We start from the raw sequence: 25,917 nt of genomic DNA on the forward strand, positions 1-25,917 counted from the left end.
AGCAGGCCTAGCACACTAGGCTAGCAGGCTAGGCCGCGGGAGTATGTCGCCGCGAGATAGACTACCTGTCCTTATGTCATTAATACAATTAGACAAAGACGTGTCATCTATCTCGCGGCGACATACTCCCGCGGCCATCATGTGCTAGGTCTACAGGGATCCTAGGGCTGGTTCATTCCTGGGGCAGAGGATTGGCATTGCCATCCAGCGGGGAAATGTGGCCAGCATTATGTGTACTCATCCACAGGGATCAGATTTGGGAGATTTTATTTGATAGTTTAGTTTGTAAGGGAAATTTTAGATGTTAAGGCTGATATGTGTATGTGTGTTTATGTTTAATTTAATGTGTAATTAATATTTTTGTGTAAATTTACTAAAATAAAACATCATTTTTTCTTAAATGCATGTTCTTTTTCTTTTAACGAGAAATTAATAATTATATCATTTATATGTAACATCGATTTGAATACTAAATCAGTGTTACAAGTGAAGTAGGCTAAATCGTATTTTAATAAATATAAATTTTATATGAAAAGTATTATTACTACAGTTTGTTCGGAAAGTGAAGTCGCGTAGTTTGTGGGGTGATGGGGTCCAATATACATATACATTCCACGACTCTTCTCTTTCCGAGCCGACTCTATAAAGGCACACTACGTCAGCAATTCTCAAGAAGTTTGCACATAGCCACGTCAGCAAATTTGAAATCATCCTATTTTGTTACCAACATTAGATAGATAGATAGAAAGATCTTTTCCCCTCACTAGCTTGGAAACACGTGTTTTGTCCTTTAATACCAGCGGGTAAAAACGCATTTTATCCACTAGTGGGTAAAGTAATTTGACCTTGAATAAAGTCAAATTAACTGCTTTAAAGTTGATAAAAGTAGGTGAATCTAGTAATAAAGATGATTTACCACCTGTCGAACTACTGGAAGCAATGATAAACGCATTTTTTGCGTTGTAGTTTCCTCGCTATAGTGAGGGGAAAAGTTTTGTGTTACACTCGGGTGCAAATGTATTTTACTTCTCGTGTGTTAAAAAACTCGCAAGTTCAGGATTCTATTCTCGAACCACTCGCTTCGCTCGTGGTTCGACTATAGAATCCTTTCACTTGCTCGTTTTTCAATTCCACACTCGGCTTTAAAATACAACTTTGCCCCCTTGTATAACAAATAACTATTATTGTTCAACCGTGTTACACAGGTGTTAAGTCGTAACACATTAAGTAATATAAGTCGACTTTCGTAAGATATATACAGGATAATTGTTATAATTTAGAATGTAATATATATATATATATATTACATTCTAAATTATAACATATACATATATATATATATATATATATATATATATATATATATATATATATATATATGTAAATATGTATATACTAGAGAACATGACGAAATGAAACTTACTAAAATCTCAATTCATCAAAGAAATGTTGGTTACAAAATAGGAATATTTTTTTTTTAACTTTTTCCTTCATTTTTGTACAAACTTTTTAAGAACTGCTAATTTGGTAAATGAATGTTATAATTGAGGGAATTTAAATAAATGCACATGAATGTATCGTTGTTTAACAAATAAAAAATGTGTCATTTTATCGCATTTTATTTTCTTACAAATAATACTGGTACAAAAGTCTTAAATAACTAACCGGTAACACTTTTATCACGTAAAAATTATACAACTAAGTATTTTGTACTTTTAAAAATTTGCTATTGGCACATGGCCGTAGAAAAACGGAGCTTCCATAGCTATGTAGGTAATATGGTACAATCCGTACCGTACAATTACAGTAGTTTGATGATGGATGTTGGATGATGGAGCCTGTGTGGTGACGGGTTAAGAATTTCACCACCCCCTTTCTTCCCGTGGGTGTCGTAGAAGGCGACTGTGGGATATGGGATAAATTGTGGCGTAGGCGAGAGGCTGGCAACCTGTCACTGCAATGTCACAGTTTCGTTTTCTTTCAACCCCTTATTTGCCAAGAGTGGCACTGAAGCTTTAGTAGTTTCATGTGTTGTTGTATGTTTGATGGTGGAACAGAACTAATTTATTTTCCCTAAGTATATAATATCAGGGTCAAACCGATCAAATCGGTAACAGTAGACCCGTGGGGTCTCTTGCTGTAAGCCAAGCAGCCGGCGTAGGCCGGCAACAGACAGTCTTAAAAATTCATAATCTTAAAAAAAAATTGTATGCAAATTGACAGTTCAAACTGACACTGACAGATCTGTCAGTGTCAGTTTGCATACAATTTTTTTTAAGATTATGAAAATTAAGACTCGTCTGTTGCCGGCCGTAGCCGAATGGTAATCGTCGACGCCAGACGCCGACAGAAATGCAGTCTGGCTCTGTCGCGCCAATACGCAAGAACCATAGTCTAAGAAACAGATAATATATTGTCAGCGTTTGTGCATTTGGCTACGTACCCAGTTAATAAATTGTGCACGTATAACGGTATAAACGGCCTTTAGGTATTTGGTGCGCTGAGGGCCAGTCTAATTGACCGTGGTTTGATCCCACAGAAAATCGTATACACTGCGTGTCTTATAAGCTTAGGCTAAAAATGGTTGGTTTATGCTCGATCCAAACTCAACGTCAAGTTGTGTAGCTACAGCTACAAGTACGGGATATCTACACATGCATGTAGCTTGCACAACTGGCTTGCCAGCCACGTGCAAAATACTTGCATGCCAGTTCGTTTGCCAGTAATTTTGTACGCGGCTGGCATGTCAGTTGTGCAAGCTACTTAAAGAGTTAATAAGTAGGTAACAAAAAATATTGGTTGTCAGTTGGGATTGGAACCGTAGCTAGTCTTTGTGATGTATCAGAATCGGCGGTCTTCACCTTATAATATTTGCGTACATTATAACTAACTAAACATTTGGTGGTCAATGGTATCCAGGAGGTCCGTAGGCGGTGGAGGGTCTGGATCCGAAGCCGGTGAGGGAACCGCTGAAGTCCGAGGGTTGCTGGTAGTTGTAGCCTGAAATAGGTAATTATGTTGTAAAATTAGTCATGAATTAAGCATTTATTTTTCCCCTCACTAGCTCGGAAACACGTGTTTTGTCCTTTAATACCAGCGGGTAAAAACGCATTTTATCCACTAGTGGGTAAAGTAATTTGACCTTGAATAAAGTCAAATTAACTGCTTTAAAATTGATAAACGTAGGTGAATCTAGTAATAAAGATGATTTACCACTTGTGGAACTACTGGAAGCAGTGATAAACGCATTTTTTGCGTTGTAGTTTCCTCGCTATAATGAGGGGAAAAGTTTTGTGTTACACTCGGGTGCAAATGTATTTTACTTCTCGTGTGTTAAAAAACTCGCAAGTTCAGGATTCTATTCTTGAACCACTCGCTTCGCTCGTGGTTCAACTATAGAATCCTTTCACATGCTCGTTTTTCAATTCCACACTCGGCGTTAAAATACAACTTTGCCCCCTTGTATAACAAATAACTATTTCCCCTCACTAGCTTAGAAACACGTGTTTTGTCCTTTAACACCAGCAGGTAAAAACGCATTTTATCCACTAGTGGGTAAAGTAATTTGACCTTGAATAAAGTCAAATTAACTGCTTTAAAATTGATAAAAGTAGGTGAATCCAGTAATAAAGATGATTTACCACCTGTGGAACTACTGGAAGCAGTGATAAACGCATTTTTTGCGTTGTAGTTAGTTTCCTCGCTATAGTGAGGGGAAAAGTTTTGTGTTACACTCGGGTGCAAATGTATTTTACTTCTCGTGTGTTAAAAATTCCGCACTCGGCGTTAAAATACAACTTTGCCCCCTTGTATAACAAATAACTATTTTTTTGCCACTTTTTTATTTTGATTTTTTTAGGAAATTTTAGGTCAATTGTACTCAAAAAGTGTCCCAGAATTTGCATACATTTTTGTTACTTTTCTCTTTTATTACCCCACATAACATGTACGGAAAATGGTAACAAAATAAGAAAAGATCGTATGGGACAATTTTTTTAACTACTAGGATGGAAAAAGCTAGAGTGATTCTGAATAGAAATACCATATATTTTTTAAATATCACATTTCATAAAAGTCCTGTGTGGTGACGGGTTAAGAATTTCACCACCCCCTATCTTCCCGTGGGTGTCGTAGAAGTCGACTGTGGGATTTGGGTTAAAATTGTGGCGTAGGCGAGAGGCTGGCAACCTGTCACTGCAATGTCACAATTTTCGTTTTCTTTTAACCCCTTAATTGCCAAGAGTGGCATTGAGACTTTAGTAGTTTCATGTGCTCTGCCTACCCCTTTATGGGATACAGGCGTGATTGTATGTATTGTATGTATGTATGTATAAAAGGGGCGAAAAAAAATGAAATGCTCAATTAGACGACTCAAAATTTATTTTTTAAAAGACACGGGTCGATCTAACCCCCCCCTTACCAAGCCCCTTAACCCCTTATTTGCCAAGAGTGGCCCTGAAGCTTTAGTAGTTTCATGTGCTCTGCCTACCCCTTTATGGGATACAGGCGTGATTGTATGTAATATGTATGTATGTACGGGTCGATCTCGAACGCGTGCGCGTGTGGGTCCGTGTGTGTCTATTAAAAAAGTGTAGGTACAAAAAGCAAGTTTTTTTTCATACCATGACACGACAGTCCTTTTTACATTGGAATCGCGAGCGAGGGAATAATATCCTACACTATTGAATACTTGAATAAGTAAAAATCAATATCAAAATTAGGGTGGATCTATAGTTTCTTAATAGTTTGACGTGATCAAATTCTAGTTTATTTTTTCAAACCGGTTGTCTCATATGGTATTCCTAGGTTCAGCCCAATTCTCATCGGGTGGGCATTTTGCCCTTGATATTAAATCAAAACAACTGTTAAGTACATTAAGTACATACTGGACTAATATGACATGTATTCTGTGATACTGGTTAGAGTTTAGGAATAGAATCGAGTTACCAAATCGGCCAGTTCGTCAAAGTAACGACTAGGTTAGTACTGTACGTGTGATGATGTGATCCGAATCTTTGAAAATAAGATCAACAGTAGCCGTAGAACTATCCTCAGGGATGGTAATTTACCCACTAGAAGATCCAGTCTAGTGGGTAAATAGTGGATACCCCCCTCCCAACTGAGGGGGGACTGAAATCTTCTCGAGGCTGAGGCGTAGGGTTAGAGCCGGCGTAGCTTTATTTGACGTTCATATGCGCATTGTAATATGCCTACTTGAAAAATAAATATTTCATTTTCATTTCATTTCATTTTCATTAAATGCGTAGTTCGGATCTGGTGCGTAAATTACCATATAATGTAGATATAATACTACTACTGCTACGGAGTACGGACCATACAATTCACGGGAATCACGGATACGCAACGGAGCCGCTCCAATAATAAAATTGTTAGGTCTCAGTGATCCTCACCTTGGTTGTGGTTCCTGGTAGGTTCGGGGTATCGCGCTTCCCCCTCGTACCTGACGTCGGCGTGGAAGCCCGTCTTCCAGTCAGCGTGGTATGTCACTGCAAATAAATAACGTTTTTAAGACAATTATTTACACCACTATCCCATTCAAATATTGCAAAAAGGCCAGGTAAGAAGTACCTACTCGAAATCGACGAGCGTGTATGAGAAACGTTATGAAAGTCTGTGAAGCGAAAGTGGTTTTTGTCAGGATCGTAGTAAATGGAAATCCGTGATCTCTGCTTACCCCTCTGGGAAACAGGCGTGATTGTATATATGTATGTATGTATGTACTATCCCATTCATGGATTATTATATTTCTAAGCTTAAGTGTTAATTAGTCCTCTCGGTTTTGAACACCCAGGAGCGCGTGACTAGGTCAGTTATTAATAAGTTACGGGATAGGTAAACGCGACAGAAAATACATGACATTACATTAAGAGTAAGTGTACCGAAATACTTAAATTCATAAATTGGCCCCCTACCACTTCTACTATTAAAAACAAAAATTACGTAACGTTTATCAGCTTTTATGTTACGCTGCCCGCTCCGCTATTTCCGCCAAACGCTCCACTGAATGCTTGTTACCGAGGCCGTACCCTAGTCAATGTCGTTGTTGTACTGTGAGTTGTGACTATGTCATACTAAAATGAACCTTAATGTTAAAGGAGACGATTTACCAATCTGCGTGCAACCATCCCTGTGAACCATCCGATACCCTCTCGTACTACGTTACCATCGAAACTCTTTCGACGATCCTAATCGTTGTGAGTTGTGTCATTCTATATCCAACCTTATTGTAAAGAGATAAGTTACACTCTGCGTGCGTCCGCCAGGGAGGCTATTCTGTACTCCCCTCGTACCAAGTTACCATCGGAGCTCTCTCGATGATCGTTGTCACTGTGGCTATGTCATACTAAAATGAACCTTATTGTATAGATATAAGTTATCAATCTGCCGTCAATTGATAGTATTGATACCCCCCCCCCCCCCCGTACTAAGTTATTAACTTATTCCATAGGAGCTCTCTCGACGATCCTGCTCGTTGTACATTGTGACATTCTAAACTCAACCTTATCGTAAAAAGATTTAAGTTACCAATCTGCGTGCGTCCGTCAGGGAGGGCTACTCTGTACTCCCCTCGTACCACGTTACCATCGGAGCTCTCTCGACGATCGTAGTCGTTGCCACTCTGGGCATCCTTCACCGAGTACCCGAACTCATACGATTTGGGCTGCAACAAAAATAATTATTTACTACGGAATAAAACTCTAAACTTAAAGGGCCACTGTAGCGGCCTGTGGCCTATTTCACAATGGTGACAATTGTCGCCCGACAGTGACACTTCGCTGTTCATTGCCTGTTCAATAAGGAAATATTGACGCTGAGTAACAAAGTTACCTATCGTAGTGCGAAATTATTTTCCTTCGTATTTTTACGGAAACGTACGAACGTGTCATGCCATTTCAGTCAGTCTCAGTACAACACGTACTGGCACTGTTTGAACTAGCACGACAAATACGAACGTGCCCGTAAAAAATAAAGTTTTGAAAAAAACCACGACATAGTGGATTTTCATGAAACATGGCTAAGTAGACTCCCGATTAACTCAGCTTTCAAACAAAACAAACTAAATCTAAATCGGTTCATCCGTTCGGGAGCTACGATGCCACGGACAGATACACACAAAGACAGACAGACACACACGTCAAACTTATAGCACTCTGTCGTTTTTGCGTCGGGAGTTAAAAATACGAAGGAAAAGCTTTTCGCACTACATCTGTACCTAAGTATGATCAGGGGCGGCTCACTCCGCGATTCCATCGCCGCGCTACAAGTACATGCGGGCGGCCGCGAGTTCGCGGTCTAATCAGTAGGCCTAGCACATGATGGCCGCGGGAGTATGTCGCCGCGAGATAGACTACCCAAGAGGCCTTATTCCTAAAGACGAGCGTTTTTTGCAAAATAGAACCTTTTTCATTCAAAATTATAAAGAAACTATAAATGATTATTAAAAAAATGATAATGTTCCTAAAAGTACATATCTTAAGCTAGAAAGTCAATTGGTACTACTTTAAAATATGTCTTTTTATACTTCCGAAAAATCAGTTTTTTCGGAAGACGTTTTCAAATTTCGTAGTGGAATAGCTCGTTTAGAATCGTGATTGTGCTGTTAAAAATGTTATTTGGGGTAATAAATGATCACAATCCTATTTGTTATATCCTGTACGAGTTAGCTAATACTTTGACATTTTAAGATTTACTTGAAATGGTGGATAAATAACCTTCCGTATCCTCCCCATTTTTTCGATAAAAAGAGGTTTACATTATGTATTTTTCCTGCGATTCCTGCATTTTTTGTAACTCTTAAATAATATTATCCTAAACTAGAACTTCTTTTTGACCTATAAGAAAAAAATCATACATATAAGACATACCTTTTTGTCGATAGATATGTTTTTAAAACACCTAAAATTCGAATAAAAGACACTGTGCTAACGCGAGCCCGCTCAGTCTGCGCCGAGCGCTCGAAGACAACGGACCTGCGTTTGATCGTCCGGCGCACCTAGCTTTCGTAAGCAGCGCGATAGTTCCGAGAAGTGCCGTAAACTGCGACTAAACAAATCTTGATCCTTTTTACACCTTATGCAATTTTAGCATTCGATATGATTTTGGATTTTAAGTTATACGTGAAGTTTGTTGAGAGTTTGAATTATTATTATATTTTGGGACCAGGATGAGGTTCTGGTTCTCATGATGATGGAGTCAGGCAGGAGATGTTCAACAGAACTGCTATTCTACTTATCATAACTCCACCATGTTTGGGCTCTTTAGATTTGGGCTGATGAGCACCATCGATCTAGATGAGGTCCAAGGTCTCATGATGGAGTCAGGAGGTGGTCAACAGAACTGCTATTCTCCTCATCATAACCCCATCATATTTGGGCTCATTAGATTTGGGCTGACGAGCACCATCGAACTAGATGAGGTCCAAGGTCTCATGACGGGGTCAGGAGGTGGCCAACAGAACTGCTATTCTCCTCATCATAACCCCATCATGTTCGGGCTCATTAGATTTGGGCTGACGAGCACCATCGAACTAGATGAGGTCCAAGGTCTCATGATGGAGTCAGGAGGTGGTCAACAGAACTGCTATTCTCCTCATCATAACCCCATCATGTTTGGGCTCATTAGATTTGGGCTGACGAGCACCATCGAACTAGATGAGGTCCAAGGTCTCATGACGGGGTCAGGAGGTGGCCAACAGAACTGCTATTCTCCTCATCATAACCCCATCATGTTCGGGCTCATTAGATTTGGGCTGACGAGCACCATCGAACTAGATGAGGTCCAAGGTCTCATGATGGAGTCAGGAGGTGGTCAACAGAACTGCTATTCTCCTCATCATAACCCCATCATGTTTGGGCTCATTATAAATATGTGGAAGGTCGTTAATAATAATAAATATTTTATTAGGGTACCCCTACATGTAAAGAGGGGACAGATATTTTTTTATCTACTACTTTTTTTTAATCTGTATTCATATACATTCAATAATTTTTTTAATCGGTCCAGTAACAACGGAGATATCGAGGAACAAAGATAAAAAAATTAAAAAAATAAATAAACATACAGACGAATTGAGAACCTCGCCTCAAATCTCTCAGATTTGAGGCGACGGTTAAAAAGTGACACATCATGAGCAGTTCCAATGCACCAAATGTCACTGTTCTGGACGTAAGTGCATGCTGTTCTTATAAAAATATGAAAGTCACTATAACTGTGCCGTTTAGATTTAGGGAGTTCCGGTCTGACCATCATCAACAGTTCCACTGCACCAAATGTCATTGTTCCGTACGTAAATGCATGCTATTCATATAAAAACACAAAAATCGCTATATGTATGCCTTTCAGACTTGAGGAGTTCCCTGGATTTCTCCAGGATCCCATCATCAGAACTGGGTTCTGATAAAAATGGGACCAATCAGTATGCATATACATTCAATAAAAAAACAGAAATCACTATTAAACTATTCTCTAATTTCAAGTTCCTAACTAAAATTTTCCTAATAAAAAAAAAACAAATTGATCCCGATACAAACTTTCACCCCCTTTTTCCCTCTACTAGGGGTGTAAATTTTCATAATCGATTCTTATCTCTTCGAAATTTTGTTAATGCAATCTATACAAATTTCGACTTTCTAGCTTTCGTAGTTTCGGCTCAGCGGTGTTGGTTGTTGAATCAATCAATTAGGAAACCTGTATTTATATATGTATATGTAGACTACTATACTTTTACTACATTCATACACCTTATTTACTACTACCATACCATGAACAGGAAATTCCCCGTATAAAATTGAAAATTATGTTATTACCAATTTAATTCAAAACTATCAAGATTATTTGTGTCGGCGTTGAAACGCGCGTTGAGTTGCAGGTGCTCGCGTACCGAGTGCCAACGCCATCTATCGATGGCCGTTTCGTGAAATTGATGAGCGCTCTAAGGAATAAGGAGTCTTAGTTAGAAGAAGACGTGGCATCTATCTCGCGGCGACATACTCCCGCGGCCATCATGTGCTAGGCCTACAGGGGTGGCTCGCATTCTCACGGAACGCTTGTTCGCACTTTCTATTGTTACTATACGTCGCGAGTTTTTTTAAAGGTTCATACGCGATATCCGCGTGTGGAATGGCTAATAACGCTTAGTTAAACAAACATTATGAATAAATAGGACAATCTTACACAGATCTACTATTGAATATGTCATTTATGGCCCACGGAAACGTTCAATCAGGCTTGTGACGTTGGGATTTAAACAAAAATATATAAATACTGTATATACCTAGAAAGTACCCAAGACTTGAATATAATAGCATAACATTTTATCTGAGTATTAATTTTTTTTAATACATAGGCAACCCTAGCGTCCGACGCTGCGCACGTGCGGCTCGTTTCTTTGTAATCATTTTGTAGGTATTTAAAAAGGCGGCATTTCGTGAACTTCAAAGCAGTGGGCCTTCTGTACTTGTACTATTATATATTCTGTGGTATGATTGTCTATTAATTTTACCTCTACTCGTATCTTAGGCTCGCCACAGACAGTCTTAAAAATTCATAATCTTAGGCTGGGCGCACACGAAGGCGACAGTTGCACGGCGACATCTTTTGTCTCTGTCGTTACTATATGCGTCCAAGACAGAGACAAAAAATGTCGCCGTGCAACTGTCGCCTCCGTGTGCGCCCAGGGTTAGAAAACATTTGTATGCAAACTGACATTGACAGATCTGTCAGTGTCAGTTTGAACTGTCAGTTTGCATACAAATGTTTTCTAAGATTATGAATTTTTAACCCCCGACGCAAAAACGGCGGGGTGTTGTAAGTTTGACGTGTCTGTCTGTCTGTCTGTCTGTCTGTCTGTCTGTCTGTGTGTGTGTCTGTCTGTGTCATCGTAGCTCCCGAACGGATGAACCGATTTCGATTTAGTTTTTTTTCATTTAAAAGCTGTGTTAGTCGGGAGTGTTCTTAGCCATGTTTCATGAAAATCGGTCCACTAGGTCGCGGTCGGGGGTTTTTTCAAAATTTTAATTTTGTGGTTTGGTTATTAAGACTGTCTGTGGCGAGCCTTAGACAGATTTCTAAGCCTCTAATATGAATAGGTGGCCGTGATTGGTCCAAGTTGTCACGGCTCTTCGATAAAGATAACCTATGGCGGGTCATTTCGCATGATTTGGAACAGGAGATGAATAGAGTGGTTTGTAGTTTTAATTTTATAATGAAATGAAATGAAATGAAATGAAATATTTATTTTCCAAGTAGGCATATTACAATGCGCTTATGAACGTCAAATAAAACTACGCCGGCTCTAACCCTACGCCTCAGCCTCGAGAAGATTTCAGTCCCCCCTCAGTTGGAGGAGGGTATCCACTATGGGACCGGCAAGAAACTCGGCGGGCCACTTCTTTTCAAAACATTACATCTTATATTTAACATGCATTAAAAAAAAACAAGATACAATTTAATAAGCAAAAGTATTCATAAAAAAAAATATTAACACGAGAAATTATACAAAGTACAAAGCTATTATGATTATTAATAAGAGATGTTAGAGATGTATAGAGTCTCTAAGTGTCAAAGTACATCTAAAAAAATTATACATGAAGAAAAAAACCGAATAACTAAAATAACTTTAGAGTTGTAAAAGACTCTTGTTGTCTTAAGCAAAGGAAAAAAAAATATATGTATACTTAATCTACTTTTTTCCTTGGAGATGTATATGGTCTCCAAGAGTCAGAAAGAAAAATAAACAAACAAGGACCGAACAGAGTGCCTCAACGTAATCTCATTCAAAATTAATGTTACATAGAATAGCATAGCCCCTATTAGCTGAAACAGACCGGTCTTCACAAACAGCACCCGTTCACGAATATGGCGCGCATCTCAGCCAATGTTTTTGCTTATGCTCTTTGTTGGAAAAAATATAGGAATGACTCTGGCCTTATAAAATCACCTGCAACGTCATATATGTTATACTCTTTGAAGGCCGCGAAAATATATCACATCATCGTCTCAGAAATTATAGCAGCCTTTTATAAGTAAAATGAATTATAGATTAGAACAGATGGTTGTACCTACTTAGCAAGGCAAAACTTGTCTGAGGTCTTTGAGTTGAATTAGAATTTTTTGTTTCGTATATGATAATTATAATAGTATTTTTATTCTGCTTAGAAAAAAAAATACGATATTTAAATATAGACGGCCAATCAATTCTTGGCACTAAATAAAGCCAACCCAAGGAAGTTTGGAACAATTTTCACAGCCTCACCGGTGGAACTGTAATTTAAAACACCAAAATTCGATGAAATGATGACGTTTACTTAACCCTTACAGAGGTAGGGCTATCAAAGTTGTTGCAAACTTATCTTGGGCTGACTTTACACTTAGTTTATTTATACTTTTTTATGTTTGTTTTCCACTCAATGCCACTGTTATTCTAGAACTTGATAGCGAGCGCAAAACAATTATCAAGTTAGTTGTCATGAACACGCGGATTCAGACGGTAAGCGCTACTTTATTATGCACACTTTATCTGCACTTGACTCTTAATTGAAAATTATAAAATTTATCGACGTCTCGAAGATAACGACATAATTATATGAAAAAACTAGAATAAATGGACAAGATAAGAGAGAAAATATATAAGCAGGATATTTTGTTACATTAGCGAACCTAAAGTATTAAGGTAAGTACGAGTATTAAGGTAATTATTTTACGATCTGCTTTGTAAATATATTGCCAAATTATATTTCGTACGCCTACACGGCTCATCATGGCTGATATAAATAATATAACATATTGTCACCTAATTGTTACCTGTGATGACGAAATAAATATATTTGATTGATTGATTGATTGATTGATTGATTAAACTTTGATATTAAGAAAAGTACTCTTCCAGGATGCACCCCTGTAGGGCACCACATAATTTGTAGTTTCACAGTTTGCTTTCATATTCTTCTTTTATTGCAACTTAAAACATTTAATAATTTATAAGTACTTTTGTTACTAATTGTATTGCTAGATTACTAAAAGTGTTACAACTTTAAAAATATCTGAAAGACGGAGTCGAATGCCTATGACATATCGAAAATATTAAAAAAATATCATATGGTGAAATCTAATAAGACTTGAAATAATATAGCCAATCCTTGAGTACTCTTTTAGTTTTCAAACGTTCCCATTGATTAATTATTTATTCTTTTATATTTCAGCCAATCATGAAGCTCGTTATTCTAATATCAAGTTTAGTCATCGTCCAAGCTGGAGTCACAAAGCGAGAAGCCGAATGCGAAGGACCTTATATAGAAGGCGTCCAACACAGTAAGGATGTGCTCAAAACTGATCTTGACAGACCGTACTTACTGACCGCAGATTTCACTAGCAACACACTGTACTTCAGTTACAGTATCAAAGGCGAAGAAGAAGGCTTCAAATCTGCCAAGCTTAACTTAAACACCAAAGAATTCACCGATATAGATGGCGTTCCAAATGGCTTTGCTCAAGCAGTAGATGAAAAGACCCATGAGGTTTATATCGGCGGAAGTGATGGCATATACAAATACAAACCAAATGCAAATACCGCTGATTTCTTCGGAGCTAATGGCACTGATGTTTGGACGATATACTACAAGGATGTGCTCTACTTTTCTATCTTTCCGTCTCAGTTCCTGTACACATATGTTGACGGTGAAATAACCCGGTTCAAAGATCTGGAAGATACTCTAGTCGACAGTTTTCTTATTGATAATGAAAATACCATGTTTTTCTCAAACAGTTCCGGTTTGTACAGTCAAAAAAAAGGTACGAAAGATGCGACTAATATTTCTGGTGAAGATATACGCATTAGAGGATTGACTAAAAATAAAGATGGTGATGTTTATGCCTGCGTTCAAGATGGAATTTACTCAGTGGATAAAACGCAGCATTCTTTAGAGAAATATGTGGACATTGACGATGCTTTTGGCGTGGCATTTGACAATCAGAACAACTTGATTTACGCTGATGCGACAAGTGTTGTGAGACTTACACCCTGCAAGTGAAAAAAGTGTTTAATAACTTTCTAATAAGTCTACTTATTCAATTATTTATCACGTCATTAAGTTTAAGAATAGATAGCAGGTTAGTACTTGTTTTCATTTCCATACAACTTTACCGTTAATTTTGTATATAATCTTGATTATACTCTGTCTGTCCTTCCAGAGTTTTTACCAAAACCATTTTATTCTACTTTCCAGTAAACAAAGTTCTCATTGCAAATTAGCGTAAATTTTACAAATGTTGATCAAATTCTATTCTAACGCGTGTAATTAGTCCCCAGCATGCTCATAAACTGTGACGGACAGAGGCCACAAGGGCACAATCGAATTCAGTTACTACTGCAAAGGAGCAAGGGTCACATTTCAATGTCGCAACACTTGATAAAGTTAGTAATTTACCAGATAATAGGGAAACATAAACACACGCATCAGTACTCGGCGTGGAGTGAGACGAAATATACGCGATAATGAATTATTTATTTGCGATCTTCCTGTTTTGCGTAGAAGCGAAAGTTACGAAATATGTGTCGAACGTCCCCATCCGGCAAATCGGCAGTAGATACTACAGAGAAGAGCTACTGACCGACCAATTTCAAGATCCGAGGGAGCTGACCTACGATTCATCAAGCAGAAATCTGTTCTTCACATACATGGATGATGAGTTGCAGAATTCTGGTAGAGGCTGCGTCAACATTGTAACGAAAGAAGCCAGGAAGATACCTGGGATAGCCAGAAATAAAGCTATAGGAGTTGATATTGACACTGGGGATGTCTATTTTGGTTCAGACGATGGCTTATACAGACTCGATCCTGTATTCAATAATGCTACAGTAATAGGTCTGTTTAACATAAATATTATGAAAATTGTGATTCGGAATAATGAAATATATGTCCTAGACGCCAACAATCACAGCATTTATAAAGTTAAGAATGCTAGAAAAGCTTACAAAATTGGAGAATGGAAAACAGTTATGGAGTTTGATATGGATTATAGTAAAAATCTACATTTTGTGAATATGTGTGGGCTTTTTGCGTTCCGAATGGATCGGAAGAAGCAGTGAAGAATGAAGATTTGCCGCTAGTTTATCATTTTCTAATAGACGAACAGAAAACCTTTGGAATGACTTTGGATTCTTTATATGAAATAGATTGTCAGAATGGAAGTGCCAAGAAAGTAGCAGACATAGACTTTTATATAAGAAGTATAACGTTTGGTGATTATGGTGATATATATTATTCCACAGATATCGGTTTGTTTAAGTTGAAACCAATCAATCGTTATGTTATTTTCGATGTAAAAAGGTCGAGGACGTAAATATTAAAAGTTGATAAGGATTTAATTTAAGTCGTATTATTTATAAGACGTAGACTAAACAAACCTTTGTTTATGCTGGAGTTATAAAGATAGTTAAGTATATCCTCCTAACGACAAAACTCGACTGGCCTTGCGAAGATTAACATCCCTTACATTACATATAAGTATGTAGATATTTTTGGAGCCAATGTCATTATAATCATAAGATTCATAAGTCATACATATTAGACCATATAGTAAGCATAAATTGGTAATCTATAGAGTATCGTCCAGAAATGGGGAATTTACCGTTTTCAGAGAAAGATCCTTTTCCTCATTTTCCAAATTGTGGCGATCATTTTACAGGTGTTTTGACATCCATACTAATATATATTACTTATTTTTTTAAATATTAAAAATGGGAAAGTGTGTGTCTGTTTATTTGTCCGTCTTTCACGGCAAAACGGAGTGACGAATTAACGTGATTTTTTAAGTGGAGATAGTTGAAGGGATGGAGTATGACATTGGCTACTTTTTGTAACTTTCTAACCCTCCACTTCCCTAAAACGGGTGGTGGTTTGTTTGGAGCATTCCGCAATTTTCGAATTTAAAGCCAGTAATAAAGTATTAAATAATTCACCACTTCATGGTCATGTCCATGGTCGTGTCCATGATCATGTCCATGGTTGTTGTCCTCGTACTGTCCTCCGAAGCTGCTGGGCGGTAGGTAGCTGTTGCTGGGTGAGCTGAACCCTGGAACACAAATCCATAATATAATATTATAAATGGGAAAGTGTGTGTCTGTTTGTTTGTCCATCTTTCACGGCAAAACGGAGCGTCGAATTGACGTGCTTTTTTAAGTGGAGATAGTTGAAGGGATGGAGAGTGACATAGGCTACTTTTTGTCTCTTACTAACGCGAGCGAAGCCGCGGGCAAAAGCTAGTTAGTTTATAAACGGTGTAAGTAGCTCGAATAATTTAATTAATAGTGGTGTACTCCGTGTACTGTGATTTACCTATTCCCTTTTCCCCGCCCCACATGACTATCTACAATGCCACCGTACAAGACAAAACAAATAACTACACCTAAAAACGCAACAGCAAACAGGTATTTAATATAATATAATAGTACATTACGATACAAGTGCGTAAAAAAGGAAGTTCGAAACGAGTGGCGATAAATTAAAACACGACCGAAGGGAGTGTTTTAAATCGACACGAGTTACGAATTTCCTTTTCGCTCGTGTATCGTACGACGTTTTTCAGTACAGGGGGCCGATTTTTTAATCTCACGGTGTTCGAATACAGAAAATTGTCACCGAAATTGCCTACTATTTTCAGTGACAATTTTCTGAATTCGAACGCCGTGAGATTCAAAAATCGGCCCCCTGATGAGCCTCCGAAGTTTCGACCTGGCATATAATGAACCACTTCTCGAACTAGTGCGTAAAAAAACGACCATCTGTAGTGAAATAGTACATTACGATACAAGTGCGTAAAAAAGGAAGTTCGAAACGAGTGGCGATAAATTAAAACACGACCGAAGGGAGTGTTTTAAATCGACACGAGTTACGAATTTCCTTTTCGCACGTGTATCGTACGACGTTTTTCAGTACAGATGAGCCTCCGAAGTTTCGACCTGGCATATAATGAACCACTTCTCGCACTAGTGCGTAAAAAAAACAACATTAAAATACTTAACAATATGGTTTTTATTTTAACGCCCTCTACCGGTGAGTAGCACAACTTTCACAAATCAACTCATGGTTTGATAAATGCTTTCTTGAGCTCGAGAGATGGAGCTGTGTAACACTTTCAATATTTCAATGCAATATTTTATTGCCGAGGGGCCGATTTTTGAGTCTCACTGTCACTAAAATACCGGTTGAAAACGGTGAATTGCCTATTATTTTCAGTGACAATTTTCTGAATTCGAACGCCGTGAGACTCAAAAATCGGCCCCCAGGGCAAGTAGCAAGAATTCATCGATTTACTTTTCTAAGTACATAAATAATACTGCTTTAAAAATAGGTGAAATTTACTATCCAGTAGTGATGTTCCCTGCCCGGGTACGGGGTCTATATGAAGAGAACCAGGAATTACTTGATGTTGAGTTTGCAGGTACATTTTGTATTTTGTAAGCACTCGCCACTCAGTACGTAGGTACTAAGGTACTATGTAATGTGTGTCTTGACTTTGACTGTCTTGTAACCTACCTGTATGTAGGTACTACCGGCGGTGGGTAGGTGTTACTAGGAGCGTTGTAGCCGGACTGGTAAGTGCTTCGACAGCGGTAGTTGTATCTGTCCGTGGTCATATTTAAGACAGTTCAGACTAAATTAAGTATAGTAGGTATGTATCTAGTATACCTGTGTCTACAGGAGGTAGGTAGGTGTTGCTAGGAGCGTTGTAGCCGGACTGGTAAGTGCTTCGACCGCGGTAGTTGTATCTGACAGGCGGCTCACAGCTGGCCAGGGTTGCGAGGAGGAGGAAGGTCAGAGCCTGGAATATAACATATCATAGGTACCACAGATGTCATATATACCATAGATCAAGCAGACGCATCTGCTTAGCGTGTCAAATGTCTTTAATGTAGCTTGCAGCTTAAAATGCCTCGTTAAGTGATATTGAATTGCAACAACACAAAAATTATGAGCACTCAAGGGCCTGAGACATATTTAAAATCACAGGCAAGTAACAACTTCAGTAGGTACAAAATCTGACATGCTCGGCCCTATACAAATAGATGAACTTTTGTTTCTTCTATCTTAATCTGGTTCTGTGATTTGCTGTACCTACTAACTGCTAAATTTTATACAAGTAGACTAAAACAAAAGCGAACCGCGAAAGCATTAAATAAAAATGTTTTAAAAGTAGGTGAACAAGATGTTAATGCTGATTGGTTAGGGTGCCTAGGCCCCGTAGCCGAATGGCATTTCTCCGACGCCAAACGAAAGCGATACGCCGCTGGCTCTGTCGCGCCAATACGCAAGCGCGATAGAGATAGATATCTACTAGCGCTTCGTTTCGTGAGCGTTTTGTGAGCGATTGTGCCATTCGGCTAGCCACCCAAGTTGCATAGAGACCTAACAATCGTGATCTGATCTGAATATTGGTTAGCCATGTCCAGTGTCTGGTGACAGTGGTGACCCGAAGCCTCTTGCTGACTCTTTATGCAGAATTTGACTTTTTGACAAGTAGAAACGTCCGCAATTGATCCCAATTGCCGCTATAGGATCCTTATGATAAGATTAAATAATTAAATTCAACAGTAGGGAACTTGACTGTAGATAAAATATAATATTTTATACCATGCACGAAATAAAGCATCAGATAGTTATAAGAAAAACATGGACAGAACTTATTTTTAAATCCAATTTCTATTTAATAAGTCAGGTAGAAATATATAAAGTAACTGAGTTGACCGTGACGTCACTCAATTCGATATCATATAAATTCCAATTAGCAAGACGTTCAAATTCGTTTTGACAGTTCTTAAGAGCGCTATGACAAAAAAAGGCGATATATTGTAAAATGTACAATATTTATCGGCAAAATTGTACACATTACTCATACTAAAAGACAGTAAAAGTACTTGTTTCAGTTAGAAAATCTAATTAACTGTCGGTTCATTAAAAACATATGGAAGAAAAAGCTTTTTCAATTAGTAATGATTTTTTTTCTGATGCTCGTTTAGGAAAAACCGCGCGAAGCACAGATTTCGGAGCTCTTATTATGTAAAATTTGATAAGCTCACTCTCATAAATGCGGTAAATTTAAATTCCTAATATCTTGTACTTTAGGCCCATTAAACAATATTTATCATTTAATCCTTTGAAATCCTTTGAAAGAAGCTGATTTGACTAGGAGGCAAGTAGCCTGTTGTTAGATACCTCACCACAAATAAGTGTATTTAAGTAATCTTTTGTTTTTATATTTCGCAAACATTTTAACATCCTTTCCCATTTCCATACACTCATTGATTAGTGAACTAAATTAAATAACTAACTATGCCACTGACCAAATATAATCACATTAAACCCTTTTGTTCGTGTCATTGTAATTACAATAATTACAATTATAATACCGTTGCATAATATCCTTTTATGACGCGAAAGCCGACATTGTTTTTGTAAACATCCGAAATAGTTATCTTTTAAACTAATTGCTTAGCCTTTTACTAAAATCTGATATATTTGTGAGAGTTTTGCGAAATTGGAAAATGAGTGCACAATATAAATTAAAATAAAATGGGGCTAAATAATGAATAGGACAAGGTCATCATACTCATCATTGACAAATTATTGTAGGTACGTATTAAAAGTATTAAAACCAGCGACGCAAAAACGACGGGGTGTTATAAGTTTGACGTGTCTGTCTGTTTGTCTGTCTGTCTGTGTGTGTGTGTGTCTGTCTGTGGCAACGTAGCTCCCGAACGGATGAACCAATTTAGATTTAGTTTTTTTTGTCTGAAAGTTGAGTTAGTCGTTCAGGAGTGTTCTTAGCCATGTTTCATCAAAATCGGTCTACTATGTCGCGGTCGGGGGTTTATTCAAAATTTTAATTTTGTGGTTAGGCTATGATATTATGAATTGATTTCATGGTACAAAATTTTTTTCGTGAACTTCGACTGAAAAGTTTTGTGGTAAAGCCTGACCAGAGATTGACTATTGTGAAGAGACGGCTCTGTTAATCTGATGTAGGTAGGTATAGGTACTTATACGATGCCATTTCAGTATAGTATGAAGAAAATAGTTTTAGATAATGAAAGGATATTCCGCTACATGGCGCGTAGGTACTTAAATTTTCTCATTCTAAATAAAGCCTGAGGTTTGAGGCCATGAAAAGCAAGGGCTGATATGTATTTTATAAAAGTTTTTAAAAAAAAATAAAAATAAAAACTAAATCTAATTCGGTTTATCCGTTCGGGAGCTACGATGCCACAGACAGACACACAGACAGACAGACAAACAGACAGACAGACAGACAGACAGACAGACGGACAGACAGACAGACAGACACGTCAAACTTATAACACCCCTTCGTTTTTGGGTCGGGGGTTAAAAAAGCCTGACCATAAATATATGACTATTGTCAGGAGGGCGCTGTTATTCTGATATATGTGGTGACAGTTCAGATAGTATAGTATGGTAGATAACCACAAAATTAAAATTTTGAAAAAACCTCCGACTGCGACATAGTAGACCGATTTTCATGAAACATTAGCCATGTTTCATGAAAATCGGTCTACTACGGAGAACACTCCCGACTAACTCAGCTTTCAGACAAAAAAAACTAAAGCTAAATCGGTATATCCGTTCGGGAGCTACGATGCCACAGACAGACACACACACAGACAGACAGACACGTCAAACTTATAACACCCCGTCGTTTTTGCGTCGGGGGTTAAAAAATAGTTCTAATGAAATTCCGCAACATGGCGCGTATGCGCGTAATCATATATATCTGGTCAGGCTTTAGGATGAAAGCTTTTTCATAAAATTGATATATTCTGTCAAACAAGTTTGTCAGTAAATAAGAACTAAGAAAACTATAGGTAATTAACCTTTTCTCTAGCACCTTAAAGAAAAGGATGCATATAGTTTTCTTTTTTCTTATTTACTGACAGACTTGGTTGACAGAGTATATGTCTTGGCTCTCGAGGTCATTTGTTAGGTGGCCATGAGGAAGTAGGCACCAAAGACAATCTCTTTCCCGAGATCCCAACATTGGAAGATAATCCGATCCCGTCTCATTTCCATAGATTATTTCTCATTTTAATTGGTATTCCTATCCATACAAATACTTACCTTATTCCTCTTAAGTTACAGCTCAAAACGAATATTTCACTGTTTATAACTATGTATATTAAAAATGACGTAAGCGCCAAGCGTTTCTAAGACTTATATGCCATTTCAACTCTCCGTGTTAAGAATGACGTAAGCGCCAAGCATTTCTAAGGTTTATACGTCGTTTTGTATAAATAAGTTTAGCATACAATAGTTTCATTCAGTCCCTTTGTTATACAATTTAGAGTAGGGTTACATGGAAATATGGATTAAGGAAATTGGTTGCCTTGATGTATGATGAGATCTTATTTTACTTGAATAATTATTATACTTTTGTGTAGGGGCACGGAAGTGCAAATAGTACATGGGCCAAGTATTGAAGACTTCGCGGCAACTTCTTTTAAACAAGTAAGTTTGTAGTTAATATTTTTAATGTGTCGTGATTACGTTAGTATTATTATTGTAAAAAAAGACGAAAATGTTTTTGAACTTAAAATCGACAAAAAAAGCCACTTTTCGTGAGCTGTTCAACGGGTAATAAAATAACGCTTTTATTTACCTTATATTTTTTTTCATTTGTACTCTGACTGCATTTTTCAGTGACACGGTAGTGAATATCTTAAGTTTATTTTACATTAAGATGTTATTTAATACCGTGCTTGCGGCCATGTGAACCGCTATAGCAAATCGCCCGCGAGTGGCCCGCAGTGTAATATTAGGGCCCATTGCGTCAAGACAAACCATTAGACTGCGTCGGACATGTATCCTAGATTCCAGAGCATAGTTGAGCAAAACTTGTCATTCTGTGCATTTGAATCGAATATTCATATTTGGCAAGATTTATAGTAACTTGCAAAAGTTGCGAACTATTTGACAAATGATATTGATTTACGCTTCATCGTGTACCATTCGTACCTAATTGTATCTTAGATTATAGAGCACTGTTGAGCAAAACTGGTAGTTCTTATGCATTTTAATCGAATATTAATATTTAGTAATTAACTACTTAACAATACTTAATGGTAACTTGAAAACAATTTTATCGAGCGTAACATTTATTCTTTTATAAAAATGCGACCTAAAGGCTAAGTATCAAAGACTTTATTATTATTTATTATTTTATTTGATACACTAGCAGCTCTTAGAGCTGATGCGTGTATATCACTGTACTTGTGGTTATTTTGCGCTTTTCAAAGTTCTAATGTACATAATTGTGCAGTCTATTTTTGGAACAGTTCACTGACGGCTCATTAATATCAGTTTCGGGTATGGAGTTCCACACATTAACTACGAAGTGTTTCTTAGTGCGTTTTCACCATATTCGATCCCATACATTACAGGCGCCGTCTTGGGTTTTTTCTATTAAAATCCTCCGAATAGGATAATGTGAAAACGGACATAGGGTGTTGTTCATTTTTTTTTTCATACTTTAGTGTTTTATTCATGATTTAGTTTACGGTATCAGTTTCACTAAAATTATAAGCAATTTAAAGTGAGAAAGGCAATGAATGACAGTAATTTAAAATACAATTTCTATTCGATCGGAGGGTCAAAGTTTTTCAATACAAAAGCTATTAGAAATATCCTTCACATACCTTTTCTATTGCCCTATTATTTTATTAAATATACCAACAAACGATTAGTTATCATGCTACAGTAGGCATTGCGCCACGGCCCACATACCTACATGTTATTATTTGTTATATGTTATTATGGCAATTGAACGGAATATAATGACATAAATATGTGCGGTCTGTGAAATGCGTTCAATGTCGCATGTGATGTAATGTAGAAATTTGGAGGCATGTGGGTTATTAGTAAATCAGGGTTAAAATTGTGGACAAGGAACTAACTTAGTTTCTTAGTAACTTAGTTGTGGAAAAAAGTTCAATTTAAATTTTACAGTTAGGAATTTTTATGCAAACATTCGTTCAAACATTGGACGCATTTACTGCTTGATCCACCTTGGATTACAAGTTACGATTTTTGGCCAGAAGTGGGATACTTTATGATAAAAGTAAATTGTTCTAAAAATGCATACGCTAAATTAACCTCATATAAAAGGAAAATAAAAGTTTCATTACCTGCCTAACTACATACGTATTACATAAAACATAGGATATTCTAATCTAGTTTCAATTGCATACTAAGATCTCATTCCGTCTATACTTTGCGCGGTAATATGAAGTAATAAGAATTTGATTTAGTTTTTATTATCCGTTGCAAATCTGATCATTATAGACGTAATCTAATACGCATGCGTGGATACGCTACTTAAGATAAGTAGATATGGTTGTTTAAGAAAGACATATTTCAGGAGGATCTTTCACTATTATAAATGTGCAAAGTTTGTTGTGCCGGAAGAAAACAAATACCTAAATACATAATAAATTATTAATCATATTATTTCATAGACATAATTTTAGATACTTATAACTATATTATACCATGTTTCTGATGATTTTTATTTAGATTAAAATACTTGAAAACATACGTGTAAGTATCAAATTATCAATTTAAGTAAAATACTCATCAACTTACTTTGAAAAACGCCATCTCGAAGATTATCGATGTAATTGATATCTGCAACAAACAAACAAATAAGCGATATGAACTGCAATTTACCTACTAGGTAAATTTGAACTTTGTGAAGTTTTTCAACAAACTTGGCGATTGCACTTTCGTGGACTTCAAATAAATAAATAGTCTACTGTATTTTATATAGTAACAAAACAAACTTAACCAGGTATTTTCATTTCTAATGTGATATCACATAACTAATGTACTTATTAAGTTAAACTGTAACATAAATTAAAGAGAAAATGCACAAAGTAGGAACTTAGAACAAAAATAAATTAAATACTAAAACAAATGTTTCTATTACGTGTATTCATTAAAATCTCATAACAGCCGTAATGAAGTGTAATAAGTCGCAACAGCAACTGGCAAATGTCATAATCTGGCGATGAAGTGTTAACTGCGTTTACTAAATGCGACTTTTCAATATAAAAGGGTCCTTTTACTTAATGTGCAATAAAGGACGAATTACCCGTGTTCAGGTTAAGGATTACACTACCCTCTTTCCTAGCGGGTGGTATAGAAATCGACTGTGGGAATTGTGGGATATAGGTTCCATTGCGCTAGGTGCTAGGTCTGTAATACCATAAAACGGTCACTGCAATACTTATCACAATTGCCAAGGGCGCCACCCTAATACTTGAATTACTTGAGCAGTTTCATATGTTCTGCCTACCCCCTTTGGAAATACAAGCGTAAGTATATATGTGTTAAAGAATAAAGGACCTTTTGTAATGGAAAGTCACAAAAACGCGCTGCCGCTCTAATTATGCTTACTGGCTGTGGTTATGGTTAAGTGTTGAGATGAAAACGTGGTTAAAAACTCACGATGACATATTTGTTAATTCCAGGAAAATGTCGAACTTTTTCACTGCGGGACTTTTAATATTTTTTAACCCTTTTCCAGACATAATGACTTGACTAATTAGTGCTAATTATATTACCTACCCTAAAGTTGAAAAAGTTGTGTGTTAAAACTGCTAAAGCTTATGTTTCAGGGACTAGATATTATTATTTATGACATCACAAAAGTAAAAAAAAAAAAAAAAACCAGAGAATTTATAATCCTCTATAACTGATACATCCATTCGGAATACATCTTACCCATAAGGGATATAAATCCTCACTCATAAATTTTCCAGTGTTTAAAACCACTTATCATCTAAACGACCACGTTAGTTCCAATTCGTAACCCTAGATTACCTAAATGGATACCCCCGTGGGTAAGTTTCCATACAAAGTACCGGGAACTTCTCACGCTGGGAAAGCTAGATTTAAATCTGCGATGTTAACTCGGTTGCAATCATGGGCTCTTTGCAGTCGTTTTATTGCAATTTTAGTTTTACATGAGAAAGAGATAATACGTATCATTATTATGTAGGTACGACTATATGAAGAAATCATTTAGCGTACATCGTACATCCTACTTTTATGTTTGGAGTTTGGACAGGAAAAAGAAGAAACTGACTGACTGACATATCAACGCACAGCCGAAATCGTTGATCTTAGAAATTCCAAATTTGGCACGTAGGTTCCTTATAAAGTGTAGAGGAGCACTAAGAAAGGATAACTATTTCTAAGAGGATGACTGTTTCGAATATAATTATAAATCATATAAAGTCATTTTTAATTGAAAATTTTAAGTATTTTTCATTGATCATAATTATTTCTTGACCTTTGTGAGATATTACACCGTTAATTTAGTGTAAATTTAATTTGTGAGATTATTTAAATAATTAATTAATATTTATTATTTTATTACAAATTAAATACCTATCATATGTGTAAAACTAAATTTAGTAGTAGGTTTCACTGTATCTATAAGTTTCTGAATTCTATTCAAAATCTAAATAATATATGTGACTTCAAAAACAAAACCAACCTTTTCAAAATCACACAACTGCAAACACTAAAAAAACAATCCCGATTTCGCGCGCAAAATTCGCGTTCAAAACACGCGTTCACCGCTCCAAATTCAAATTGCAACTGATCTACATAGCGCAGTGATGTTTTATATAGAGCCATCACGGGCCATCATTTGTGGTTTTATTTTTGTGACCTCGGTCAGAAGGGCCTGATGAATCTGATGCTAATAGAGATGCAGTAAGTAGGTACTTACTGGTTGTAACTACTGGCCCCGTAGCCGAATGGCATTTCTCCGACGCCAAACGAAAGCGATACGCCGCTGGCTCTGTCGCGCCAATACGCAAGC

At 37.0% G+C, this 25,917-nt stretch overlaps 2 protein-coding genes across 2 annotated transcripts; one reads left to right on the forward strand and one right to left on the reverse strand.

Annotated features, from left to right (window-relative positions):
* Positions 1–2,024: 2,024 nt before the first annotated feature.
* LOC125237083 (pro-resilin-like) lies at positions 2,025–25,680 on the reverse strand. The gene is made up of 7 exons (XM_048144036.1): positions 25,588–25,680; positions 23,670–23,711; positions 17,709–17,841; positions 15,980–16,092; positions 6,547–6,682; positions 5,412–5,507; positions 2,025–3,000 (listed from the first exon to the last, which is right to left on the reverse strand). The coding sequence occupies exons 2-7, from the start codon at positions 23,682–23,684 to the stop codon at positions 2,906–2,908; spliced, it is 588 nt and encodes a 195-aa protein (XP_047999993.1). The 5' UTR covers positions 23,685–23,711; positions 25,588–25,680; the 3' UTR covers positions 2,025–2,905.
* On the forward strand, positions 12,409–15,385 carry LOC125237082 (ommochrome-binding protein-like). Its single transcript, XM_048144035.1, has 2 exons — positions 12,409–12,508; positions 13,221–15,385. The coding sequence occupies exons 1-2, from the start codon at positions 12,488–12,490 to the stop codon at positions 14,046–14,048; spliced, it is 849 nt and encodes a 282-aa protein (XP_047999992.1). The 5' UTR covers positions 12,409–12,487; the 3' UTR covers positions 14,049–15,385.
* Positions 25,681–25,917: the final 237 nt, after the last annotated feature.

The sequence above is a fragment of the Leguminivora glycinivorella genome, chromosome 20, assembly GCF_023078275.1.
Source record: "Leguminivora glycinivorella isolate SPB_JAAS2020 chromosome 20, LegGlyc_1.1, whole genome shotgun sequence".
Lineage (NCBI taxonomy): Eukaryota > Metazoa > Arthropoda > Insecta > Lepidoptera > Tortricidae > Leguminivora > Leguminivora glycinivorella.

Bases quoted from the DNA above. Each gene is read 5' to 3' on its own strand.
- LOC125237082 (XM_048144035.1), top strand. From the start codon at position 12,488: ATGAACACGCGGATTCAGACG. The intron at 12,509-13,220 runs GTAAGCGCTACT...TTTATATTTCAG, and splicing joins TGAACACGCGGATTCAGACG to CCAATCATGAAGCTCGTTAT.
- LOC125237083 (XM_048144036.1), bottom strand. The intron at 16,093-17,708 runs GTATACTAGATA...TTTGTGTTCCAG, and splicing joins CCTACCTCCTGTAGACACAG to GGTTCAGCTCACCCAGCAAC. The intron at 6,683-15,979 runs GTGAATTATTTA...TTTTTGTTGCAG, and splicing joins ATGGACATGACCATGAAGTG to CCCAAATCGTATGAGTTCGG.